Raw genomic sequence first — 13,145 nt, forward strand, 5'->3', positions numbered from 1 at the left:
CTTACAATGTGTTAAGCAATAGCCTTCATACTTTTGTATATTTTATACAAAGTCAGCTTATTGCCCCCACAAACTGGGTCCTCATTTTACCCTCCTTAGAAAGGATGGAAGGCTGAGTCGACCTTGAGCCTGGTGAGAATTGAAGTTGCAGTAATTGCAGGCAGCTGGATGTTAAATGCTGCCTACCTAGAAGGCATTAGCCTCCTACGCCACTCAGGCTCTATTGACCCCTTTCCTAAGAGGTCTGTAAGGGGTGTGCATAAGTGCACTAGCGTGCCTACCACCCCTGTCCTAATATTCCTTTTTACTTACTCTTTTCATGCATTCAAATTATGTTTATACTTTTACCTGTTATCTTATATATGCTTGACAAATAAATAAAATAAAATAATAAGATAAGATAAGATAAGATAAGATAAGATAAGATAAGATAAGATAAGATAAGATAAGATAAGATAAGATAAGATAAGATAAGATAAGATAAGATAAGATAAGATAAGATAAGATAAGATAAGATAAGAAAATAAATACTTTATTTGGATTCCTGCCTGGGAAGATCAGAAGATCAGGTTCCAGCATCTCAAAATCTCATTCCAGATGAAGAATCCTAGGTTTCTAATAACATAGCATCTTACCTCTCTATTTGGTATAAAGAAGAGTGTTTAAGAGCTTGTTCCATTACAGAGCTCTCTTCAGTTGCTTCTTACCTATTTGTAGAAATTTAGAGTTTCACTTCATCAGTGTCTCATTGAAAGCAGCAACTCTCCTTTTCAATACTAGTTCGGAGTTCAGAGAAGTCTGTTTTTAACGCTGGCGCACCAGAGAACATCTAACCAGAAGACAATATAGCAGTGACACTTAGCTAAATCCTTGGTGGGTTTAAGATTTGGACTGCTCTTCTGCGACTCATGTATTTGCCTAGCAGTTCAGGACCTTCCCATAGCTCTGATAGAGGGTTGCAACAAGCTAATTTATTGCTAGTGTGCTTGTCACCACCTCTTTCTCTTTTATTCTTTGGTCTCCCTCAAGGTCACAGCAAGAGAGAGTTTCATGGGTTTCCAAGGAAAAGAAATAATAGCACCCTTGCTGGCCAAGTCTAAGGAGACTTATTTGAAAATGGGAGGTTAAAGAACAGATCATTAACCAGATCAAGCCCAGATCAATTTTCTCTAGTCAAGTAGAAGAGAGATAGAAACTCAGATTTAATAGCAATAGCACTTAGACTTATATACCGCTTTACACAGGGGTGGGATTCAGTGGTGGGATTCAATTTTTTTTTTACTACCGGTTCTGTGGGCGTGGCTTGGTGGGCACGGCAGGGGAAGGATACTATAAAATCTCCATTCCCACCCCAATCCAGGGGAAGGTTACTGCAAAATCCCCATTTCCTCCTGATCAGCTGGGACTCGGGAAGCAGAGAATAGATGAGGGCGGGCCAGACAGAGGTGGTATTTACTGGTTCTCTGAACTACTCAAAATTTCCACTACCGTTTCCCCAGAACTGGTCAGAACCTGCTGAAACCCACCTCTGGAATGAACCGTTTCCCTTGTGAATTGTTACTGGCATTGAAGATGTTCATGTTATATAATAACAGATGTTATTACAGAACTCCCATTTGCTTCTCAAACCAACTTGGTTAAGCTTGGGGACTGGGTTTCTGAATCTTAAAGTTATTCACATTGCAAGATGGGGAACACCGAAGGACAAATCACTTCTCAGATTCTCTCCAATGCCTTTACAAATATGGGCCATACCTTTGAGCTGTAGTGGGTTTCACTTACGTTTGCTACCGGTTCAGAACTGTGAGAACCAGTAGTTACAGCCAGCAGCTGGGCCTGCCCACCCACTCCGGCACTATCCCATCTTATACAATCGCTGTGTTTTTGACGCAGTGCGCATGTGTGCAAGGCATGCAAGCAAGCGAAGCTATCCCGTCCTATACAATCGGCATGTTTTTGATGCAGTGCACATGTACGCAAGGCACGTGAGTGAGCGAAGCAGGGGTGAAATGCTCCCGGTTCGGACCGGATCGCCTGATCCGGTAGCGATGGCGGCAGATAGTTCGGAGAACCAGTAGCAAAAATCCCTGCGCCTCCCCCCCTCCATGCCCAGCTGAGCCGTGCGATCATCAGAGGCTTTTTTTTTTTACTTTTAAAAGTATTTAAAAGATTTAAGTATTACCTCTTCAGGTGAAAAATGCTTTTAAAAGTAAAAAAAAAAACTCTGATGATCGTGCAGCTCAGCTGGGATCATCAGAGGCTTTTAAAAGCATTTTTTCTACAACTCTTCTGCCAAGAGGTTGTAGAAAAAAATGCTTTTAGAAGCCTCTGACGATCCCAGCTGAGTTGCCTGATCATCAGAAGCTTTTAAAAGCATTTTTTTCAGCAACCTCTTCCGCCGAAGAGGTTGTAGGGAAAAAAATGCTTTTAAAAGCCTTTGACGATCCCAGCTGAGTTGCCTGACCATCAAAGCCTTTTAAAAGCAAAAGTAAAAAAAGAAAAAAGTTGGCCACACCCACCCAGTCACATTACCCCCAAAGCCACGCCCACAGAACCGGTAGTAACAAATTTTACATTTCACCACTGAAGCGAAGCTACCCTGTCCTATACAATTGGCATGTTTTTGATGCAGCGCACACGTGTGCAAGGCGTGCATACTCACATTTTCGATTCTGGGAGAACCGGTTGTTAAATTATATGAAGCCCGCCTGTGGCTTCACAGTGCTTTACAACCCTCTCTAAGAGGTTTACAGAGTCAGCCTATTGCCCCCAACAATCTGGGTCCTCATTTTACCCACCTCGGAAGGATGGAAGGCTGAGTCAAACTTGAGCCTGGTGAAACTTGAACTGCCAAATTGCAAGCAGCTGGCAGTCAGCAGAAGTAGCCTGCAGTACTGCACTCTAACCACTGCGCCACTGCAGCTCATAAAATGGACTATTAAAATGGACTATTTAGGTTAAATTCCCTTACTACATGGATACGCGCCACCGCTGTTGCCGCTTCATGGCCGAAGTGGCCTGCCCGCTACTCTTGCAGTGCCTTACGCAGCACAGTGAAATTTAGCGTGCTTCACAATGGGGAAGATGGAGTACCCTCCTCCTCCTGGAGCCCACTATGACACAGAGCCACAATGCGACCCTGCCCCACTCCCCCCTGGCAACAGCAGCGGCATCAGCCATAGCTGGGTCAGGTAAGTGGGCAGACCATGAGCTGATGGCAGTGAACGCAGGGTGAAAATCAGGTCACGAGTCTCCCCGAGTGACCGAGGCGTGCGTGCCCAGCTGCAACAACAAAGGCCGGAAGCAGCCACCCGCCATTTCCTGCTGCAAAAATCTTTTTAAAAACCCTGACTGTCAGGCAGCAAGACTCAGCAAGAGATGAGGTGCCGGAGAATCAGACCCAGCCACTTGTCTCCACAGCAGTGCTTCCCAGATGTGGCTTACAGCTCCAAGCCCAAAATGGCTGGAGGCGAGGGCTGCCTTGAGCGCAAATGTACCGCGACGAAGGCGGAATGCTGTTGCTGCACAAAGGCAAGTAGAGGGGTGCTTCACTCCCACACTAAGGCTCCGGCCATCACCACCGCCACTTCGGCCCTCCATGAATGACATCGAGTTGGGCACGCCCACTCAACCACATGAAATCTTCCCCCCCAGACATGCCTACCCAGCTGATCATTATGGATAAATGGTTATTAAATTAGTTGAATCGCAGCGCTGCCTACACCATTATAAACAATAATTGTTCTCTAGGTGTAAATTCCTTTTGGGTCAAAAACACCCACAAAGGATGATTTTTTTTTTTGCTCCATAAATGTCCCCACCCTACCAGCAATGCAATTGGTCATGAAGTCATGACTGCTTGATTTTAGTGGAGCACAAATTTGGACCCCATTTGTTAGCAAATGAGTTTCTCGGGGACATTTCTGTTATCTATAATTGGCTCACTGGAGTGTGATCAAGGAGAAAGACGAATTGTTCTGGCTCTGAGGAATGAGAAGAGAGGAAGCTTGGAAGATAAAGGTACGGGGGGAGGTTCTCAGGGCAAAATCGTGTTCTGATATACCAGAGACCCCTTGGTCCTCTTAATGGACCATTAAGCCGTGCAAAATTTGCAAGCGTTAAAGGAACATCTCAGGGCAAATCAAGAGCTGCCAAATTAGATGGGAAGAAACCTAATTTGAATGCCATCGTTCTCCACCACACATCAGTTGAAGGCACTTCTTTGGCTGGTTTTCATGCAGAAGGTTAAAACAACTCTGAGCAAAAAAAAAAAAATCTCATTGACATCAACAGTCTGGAGGAAAATATGTTTGCTGCAGCTGAAATGACGTTAATGTAATTGAAGAGACAGATTTACTCTGAGAAGCATCTTCCATGCAGGAAAAAAAAACCCATTGAAGTTATTATCTGAAGTGATCAAGGAAATAATTGCTTCTTGTTAAGCGATTGCGAGATTCAAAGGTTCTATCAGTATTGTCTTCCAGATAACTGCACTAGAGCAAACCTATCAGATATGTTAGTAAATGGTATGAATTACGTATGATTTATCTATCAGATGATTTGTGAGTCTCTGAGATGTGGGGGGGGGGGGGGACAGTGAAGAAGTAGGGAAAAAAATCAACTCCAAAAATCCAGTGTTGATCCATAGTAATATCCTAATCAGATCTATTCTGAACTCAAAGCATTTTAATGGTTATAATAAAAGAGTTTTTGGGGAACAGGTCGTTGGTTTAGTCCTTATTAACTTTTGCAGTTTTATTTATTGCAAACTTTTTAAATGTTTCTGTAGCCAAAGGGAATCGTAGTGGCTTACAAAACTAATAAGGTAAAAATAACTATTGAGATATACAAATGAAGATGCACAATTTATCCACATCATCTTCTTCATAATTAAACAAAAGTACCAGATCTTCTACCTCTTCAACATAATTATTACCCAAAAGGAAATTCCAGATTTTGAATAACAGCTCAAACAGTTCCAATTCATTCTTACAACGGGCTGAACAGGATAGCAGAGGGGAAAAAAATATTGCGGATATGAAATTCATTTTACAAAGTACAAGCTTCCAACGAGAACCAGTATACATACTCAAGTATACTATGGAGGACATCCTTCAAAATAATTCTACCAAGGTTGTTGGACCTGCTTTTAGCTAGGAAATTCTCTGATTGCTATCAATAGTTATCTGATCATTATTATTATTATTATTATTATTATTATTATTATTATTATTATTGAAACAACATACTGCACTCTGAATCACGGTTACAGAGAATGTGTTGTCAATATGCAACTGGGTTGGATGTTTCTTGGTGGACACTTCATGGGAAATTTAACTCTAGAGATGGCTAATATTTGAGTTAATCTTTATGCTTTGAAACAAATAGCTTGATGTTTTAGTAAGGCAATTATCTGATTGATATCAATAGTTACCCATGACAAGATCCCTGAAGAAGATACTTCACTATATACGATGGTTATTGGGGAAATGTTATCAATAGCTGAATGTGTAGTTGGATGTTTCTTCCAAGATATTCCATGAAAAAAATAACTGTAGTGATGGCTAAGAATCTTTATGCATTTCAATAAATATATTTATGGAGTGTCCAAATCAAACAGCACCAAATAGATTTATCCTCTCTGGATTTCCATATCCAGAAGAACTAAAGCTCCCCTTGCTTCTCTTCTTCTCAATCATGTTCATCTTGACTCTTTCTGGAAACGCCCTGATCATCGGGGTGGTGATCTCCAACCTTCAACTGCACAAGCCCATGTACTGGTTCCTGTGTCATCTCTCCATCCTGGACATGGCCTTCTCAGCTGTGGTGGTTCCCAAAGTGATGGCAGGATTCACTCCGGGTGGAAAAGTCATCTCTTATGGAGGATGTGTGTCTCAGCTCTTCTTCTTCCATTTCATTGGATGTGCAGAGTGTTTTCTTTACACCTTGATGGCTTACGACCGCTTCTTGGCCATTTGTAAACCCCTCCATTATACCAACATCATGAGCTGGAAAGCCTGCCTCTTCCTCTCCTTGGGTACCATAATTGGTGGCTGCCTCAATTCTGCACTTCTGACGTCCCTCACCTTTCATTTGCCTTATGGAGGGGACAACTATGTTGACTATGTCTTTTGTGACATTCCTGCAATGCTGAGGCTGTCTTGTGCTGATGTACAATTTAATGAGTTGATGAGCATCGTTGACGTGAGCTTTATAACAATGACCTGCTTTCTCCTCATCTTAGCCTCTTATGCTTACATCCTCACAGCCATTTTGAAGATCAGTAGCAGTGAAGGACGGCAAAGGGCCTTCTCCACATGCACTGCCCATCTTACTGTGGTGTTTATATACTACCTGCCTTTGTTTTATCATTATATGAGACTAAGTTCTCAGGACTCTATGGATAGTGTGGTAAGTGTATTCTATACCACCATCACTCCTTTGTTGAACCCCGTGATATACACACTTAGGAACAAGGACATTAAAACTGCTCTGGTGAAACTTTGGAGCGGGAATTCAGAGTAAATAGCAGAGACAAGAAGCTCCTTGGATGAGAAGTGAAATGGCTTCAAAGAAAAACCAGAAAAAGTCCAGTTGCCTCTTGAAAAAGCACTTTGTAATATTGTCAGTGCTCAAATTGATGTCTTGCTTCCAGCATGGACATCTAATTTTATTTTATGGCTCGATTGATTCGACATGTGGGGATGAACAGCTTTCTTCCAATGACCCAGTCTGTTGTATGTAATCACTTCATTCTTAACTCAGACAGGTGGGGCCAGGGGTGGGATTCAGCCAGTTTGGACCAGTTTCGGTGAAGCGTTAGCTCCGATGATCAGCTGAGAGCAAACCAGTTCGCTCCGACGATCAGCTGACCCGCCGCCAGCCCCTGCGCTATACCAACCTATATTTCCTTTGTTTGAAGCCCAGCTGATAGGCACGGCTGAGCGGATTGCTGTGCCTCAACTGTTTTACTCACCAGGGCTGCAGTAGAAGGTAAGTTTTAGAGCTGTTTACAAATGTACTGCATGCACTCAGTGAACCGGTTGTTACACCGAAAAAATTTAGATCTATTTTTAAATGCACTGTGCACGCTCAGCGAACTGGTTGTTACACCAGTTGAATCCCACCACTGGGTGGGGTGCTGACTTGCTTAGAGGTGTTAAGAAGTGGGATCAGAAGTAGGGTCAATGGTCCTCCTAGCTGCATGTGGTTTCAAGAGAAAGACTGAACAGATGCTAAGGAAAGTATCTGAGATGTAAGCAACACTGAAGGAAACCTGAGGTCTACAAAGAGTCCTTTCAGGTGCTGCCTAGGTCTTCTCCTAGAGAAGTCCTTATCCAACCAGAGTTTGAAATTTACAATGTCCTTCTTCAGCCAACTTCAATTAGTTCTGCTCTCTTGGATATAGAAGAGGATGAACTCCAACAAATATCCTTTCCACCATGTCTCTTTAGGGGATGCAATATTCCAACTTCTTCCTAGAGTGCTGGTTGGGATTCCACTGTCTCCTATAAGGATTTCTGAAGGGATCCCAGCATTTCAATTCCTACTCTCGAAACGATGCTATAGAGCACTGCACACCAGAACAACTAGACACAAGAACAGTTTATGGTGCAAAGGTTGGGGTATTCTAACTCAGTGTTTCTCAATCTTGGGGACTTTAAAATGTGTGGACTTCCTGCAGGCTGCGGAATTCAGATGGACAGTGATGAGGGTAATGAGTCTTGGCTGGATCCACACCAGCGTCACAGAGATAAGCACGCACAACAGAAGAAAAGGCGTGCCCAAGATTAGGCTGAGTCACTGGACCACACCCCACAGGATATAAAAGGGAGCGTGGTGGCCAGTCAAACCTTGTGACGAACAAAGCTGAAAGCTTCCACGCCATTCTGCATTGCTGGACTTTTGGCTATAGACTTTGCTGGATTATCTCTGGACTTAATTGACTCCGTAATTATTGAGCTGTTTCTTTTGATGTACTAGGAGTGGGGAGAAGTTATCTCTCCTCTTCGTAAATAATAAACTCTTGGCAGGCAGCCACTAGGTTGTTGCCAAGTTCCGTTATCATAAGGAAAAGGATTTTGCCGGCTGGTTTGGTCTTTAACTCTTGAACGTCTGTTGGTGTGTGTATGTGTGGTTGGGGACAGAACACTCGTGTCAGTTTTCATTCTTCTTCTGCATGGATTCCATCTTTCCTTCTTCACGTAAATTCATGAGCATATGCTCCTTGAATAACTAAGTGGAATTATTATTATTTTCCTTCCTTGAGCTGAGCAGCCATTGCTTTGGACTATTCTTTAAGGTCACCATGGTACCTTTCAGGTCTCCTGGTCTTTTTATTCAATTAGGCTTTCATAAATAAATCATAACATGAGGTACCAATAAAGGAGAATTGAAAGAGTTTTGTAGAAGATGACCGGGATGAGCCCAAGGGACGAGTCAAACATGTCATCAGTCCCTTTGTCCCCACAAGAGATCTAAATCCAGCTGACCTTGAATTCTGTTGACTTTAGGTAAAAGTAAAGGTTCCCCCCCCCACATATGTGCTAGCCATTCCCAACTCTAGGGGGCAGTACTCATCTTCGCTTCAAAGCTGAAGAGCCAGCGCTGTCCAAAGATGTCTCTGTGGTCATGTGGCCAGCATGATTAGATGCCAAAGGCGCACAGAATGCTGTTATCTTCCCACCAAAGGTGGTCCCTATTTTTCTACTTGCATTTTTATATGCTTTCGAACTGCTAGGTTGGCAGAAGCTGGGACAAGTAACGGGAGCTCACCCCATTACACAGCACTAGGGATTTGAACCACTGAACTGCTGACCTTTCGATTGACAAGCTCTGCGTCTTAGCCACTGAGCCACCATGTCCCTCCAAGTCCCTCCGTTGACTCTTATTTACTGCCTACTTGCTTTGACCATCAGTAGTTCGGATTGTTGTAGAGAGCATTTGCATATAATAAACCTATATTTTTTTGAACTGCCTAGACTCCTGATTTCCAGCACTTGACAAGTTTATTTTGCACTCCAATATGATTGGTCATTTGGCTTCATTGCAATGGTGGGGATCTTAGTAACCAACTTTCTGTGATAGAACCTTCTTTGATCAATGGACTGTGATCGTACCAGTAGCTTTGGGCCTGATGGCCAGGTGCTACTTTCCTTCCCTTACTTTTGGCCAAATCATCCACTCCTTTTTATTGTAATGTGTTATCTTCATTATTTATTGTTTGTTTAGTTATTGGTTCGATTTATATGCTGCCTTTCTCCAGAAACTCAGGGCAGCTTACAATGCGTTAAGCAATAGCCTTCATACTTTTGTATATACCTGCTTAGTAGGGCTTTCGGGAGCCCCCCAAGCGGTGTTTGTTTTTATACAAAGTCAGTTTATTACCCCCCAATCTGGGTCCTCATTTTACCTACCTTGAAAGGATGGAAGGCTGAGTCAACCTTGAGCCTGATGAGATTTGAACTTGCAGTAATTGCAGGCAGCTGGTGCTATTTAACAGTACTTTAACAGTACTTTAGTCTGCTGCGCCACCAAGGCTCTTATTATGAGAAAGTGGTGCAAATCACCAAGACGATAGAAATTAATTCCATTATTTTTTTAAAAAAAAATACTATTTGTAAAAGAAAAAAAAAGGCTCAGAATAAAAGATTTACATGCATATCCATTCCTTGAAAACTATTCTATTAATCACACACACACACAAATTTTATTTTGAGTAGTTCAGAGAACCAGTAAATACCACCTCTGACTGGCCCCGCCCCCATCTAGTCTCTGCCTCTCGAGTCCCAGCTGATTGGGCGGGAATGGGGATTTTGCAGTAACCTTCCCCTGCCATGCCCAAGCCATGCCCACCAATCATGCCATGCCCACCAAGCCACGCCCACAGAACCGGTAGTAAAAAAATTTGAATCCCACCACATATATATATATATATATATATATGTTTTCTCAGGTTTTCGCGGGTGTTTGTATGTAGGTCTTTGGTTATTCGGGTCTTCTCCCACGTAAAATTGGAAGTGTCTTGGCGACGTTTCGACGAAGTCTCATTCGTCATCTTCAGGCTGGTGTTCTCGGCTTCGTGCTTCCAGGAGCAAACTGGAAGCACGAAGCCGAGAACACCAGCCTGAAGATGACGAATGAGACTTCGTCGAAACGTCGCCAAGACACTTCCAATTTTACGTGGGAGAAGACCCGAATAACCAAAGACCTACATATATATATATATATATGTATATGTATATGTATATGTATATGTATATGTATATGTATATGTATATGTATATGTATATGTATATGTATATGTATATGTATATAAACACACACACACACATACTTTGTGTGCGTGTCTCTGTGTGTGTGTGTAGAGATAGATGATAGATAGATAGATAGATAGATAGATAGATAGATAGATAGATAGATAGACAGACAGATACAGAGAGAGAGAGAGAGAGAGAGAGAGAGAATATTCAATATTTCTTGACATTGAAGTCCCAGAAAAATAGGACATGATAGATGTCAAGTTATGTAAACAGAAAACATTTCTAAGTAGTTCTCCAGCTAAAACCTTTAGCCTGAGAAAACTTGTTCAGATTTAAAAAGGAAGGAATATTTGCAATTATGCAAACATTCCTTAGATGTTTGCATAATTGATGGAGAAAAGGTCTCACTATTGAAAAGCATGCAACATTCATTTTCTTTGTCCTCTTCTTTGTCACGAAGTTCCTGGAAACACAACCAAAAAGGATAATCATCGAGTCTTTCAATATTACCACTGAGTCATATGAGGGGAAAAAATGTGTAGTCTAGGTCAAAAAGAAAACACAAATGGCACAAGACCACATCAAACACACTGTATTTTTAGAATTCAATACTCAACTTAATCCCTCAGGGTTTTTTTTTCTAAAAACACACAGAGCGCGTATTAAAAATACATTTGGATTTATTACGAAGACCTGTTGGGTTTTAAAAGTAGAGCTATTCAGAAACCAAACACTTTGAAGTTGAAGTTGAAACTGATGCTTCAGGAGAAGTAAAAGCCTCTTGCCAGGACTCTCAAAAATGTACCCCAACCTAAAACCTAATTGCTGGAAATGCAAACAAGTACAAGGTACCTACTTCCATGTATGATGGCTTTGCCCAGAAGTTAAAAAAATCTGGATTAAAATACAAAAATGGCTAAACACTGTAAAATAGAATTGAAACCTGACCTATTTCTTCTGGGGATTATTAAAGGAAATTATCCTAAAAGCATTAAATATTTAATTATTAATATAACTACAGAAGTAAGAATTGGACTCATGCAAGCCTGGAAAATGTCCACTATACCTACAGACTGTGCAATAATCTGGAATTTTTTCAGAAAATGTGCAGAAATGGACAAATTTACTTTAGAACTAAATAATAAGGAAGACTCGGGATACTACTCAATTTGGGAAAATTGGTATCAATGGATAGAAATTAAAAATAAGGAATGTAGAGAATAAAATAAGATACAAAATGTGTTTAAATATGTCGATTAAGTAGGAATATGTGGGGATAGATGAATAAAGTTAAGAATTATATACTGTCAGAATGATGTTGAATTGTATAATTATTATGGATGTATTTTAACTTGTATTTTTGGATTTTAAATGTTAATAAAGGTTTATAAAAAATTATTTTAAAAAAGCCTCTTGCCGGAGAAGATCAGAAGAGGCTCAAAAGAAATTATGGATTTTAAGATACGGACAATGTTAATTGTCTGTATCTTAAAATTCACCAGGAGAAAGCAGGAGCATTTAAAGAGAAAAGATGGCAAAAAAGATTTTTGGCAGTCAAGTACAACCTTTTTCCCCTGAAAATAAGACCTTGTCTTATATTTTTTTGAACCCTGAAATAAGCGCTTGGCCTTATTGCCATGCGCTCAAAAGCTCGATTGGGTTTATTATCAGGGGATGTCTTATTTGGGGGGGAAACAGGGTATGTGGGAAGTTAGCACCCACCCGTCTCCTAGGAAAATGAGATATTTTAGCAAATATTAAAAGGACAGAATATTTCCCCTAAAAGGGAGGCAGAAACTCAACCCCCCCACACACACCTTTGTCAATGGGCCAGTCTATTCTACATAACAAAGCTCTACCTCCTTCAGGCAGAGCCATATTAGGAATTGCCCAAAGCCCTTTTCATTACATCATCACCCAGCAAGAGTCAACCAAGCCTGGGACTCAAAAGACAACCTACAAAGTTATCCCTGCATGGCCCCATGGGAGTCTGACAACCAATCAGAACACAAGCTCAAATTCAAAAGCCCAACAGAGGGCATAAAACCCAGATGCACTCTCAGCATCTTTGCCCTCAATAAACCGTCTTTCCAAGCAACTTCCATGAATCCAGTGTCTTTCTCCCCACTCGGAACTGAACCCAGGTGGACATTTCTTCCAACAACTGGATCAAAGAATTGTTCTAAATTGATATCTCTTGAAATCAGTGGGACTTTAACATCTGGTTAATTGGACCTTATTGATTATTATGCGACTGAACTTTCCATCTAACTTGATTATTCAAAAGTAATTATGCTCCATGGAATATAAGGCAACAGTAATTGCCTTTCTCTTAAGTCAGTAAAAAAAATATTGTAGTTTCCAGGCACATTGGAATTTAGTAGAAATCTCAACAGAGCTTGTGTCACTATCTAGGGAATGGTGACAATGTTCTTGGAAGACAAAATGTTTTAAAAAGCTGTGAAATGTCAAAGGGCTCCTACCTGAATGCTCCAGAAGATATGAATCTGCCTCCTCCTTTTTTTTGCATATCTATCTTGCCGGAATCCATAATAAACTCAGAACAGAACTTCAAGGATCTCTAAGATCTGAAAGGGAAAGAAGACCTAATCCTAATTCGGAAGGAATCCAGATGACCTGGAAAGAATCTGGATCACATCGTGCTTATAGTTCACAATATAAGTATCTCTTTTTGGAAGTACACCGTCCTTGTTGAGGTCCATGCAATTAATTATCTCAACCATTGTTTTGAAAAGAAATCTTGGTCTCTTCCCTCTGAATAACTCTACCTGGGTGAAGGTATAGTTAGTGCAACTCAAATTACATTGCTGAAGAGAAAGACTATCTGCTGTCTATACAGCAGTGATGATGTCACCTTGTTAG

General features: G+C 41.2%; 1 protein-coding gene across 1 annotated transcript; it reads left to right on the plus strand.

The window, feature by feature from the left end:
- Window positions 1–5,598: 5,598 nt before the first annotated feature.
- Window positions 5,599–6,525, plus strand: LOC139324373 (olfactory receptor 10G6-like). Its single transcript, XM_070954085.1, has one exon. It carries the CDS (start codon window positions 5,599–5,601, stop codon window positions 6,523–6,525), a length of 927 nt encoding a protein of 308 aa, XP_070810186.1.
- Window positions 6,526–13,145: the final 6,620 nt, after the last annotated feature.

The sequence above is a fragment of the Pituophis catenifer genome, unplaced genomic scaffold, assembly GCF_029215685.1.
Source record: "Pituophis catenifer annectens isolate HBS135680 unplaced genomic scaffold, rPitCat1.0.hap2 SCAF_15, whole genome shotgun sequence".
Lineage (NCBI taxonomy): Eukaryota > Metazoa > Chordata > Lepidosauria > Squamata > Colubridae > Pituophis > Pituophis catenifer.

Coding starts and splice junctions, on each gene's coding strand:
- LOC139324373 (XM_070954085.1), top strand. CDS start 5,599: ATGGAGTGTCCAAATCAAACAGCACCAAATAGATTTATCCTCTCTGGA.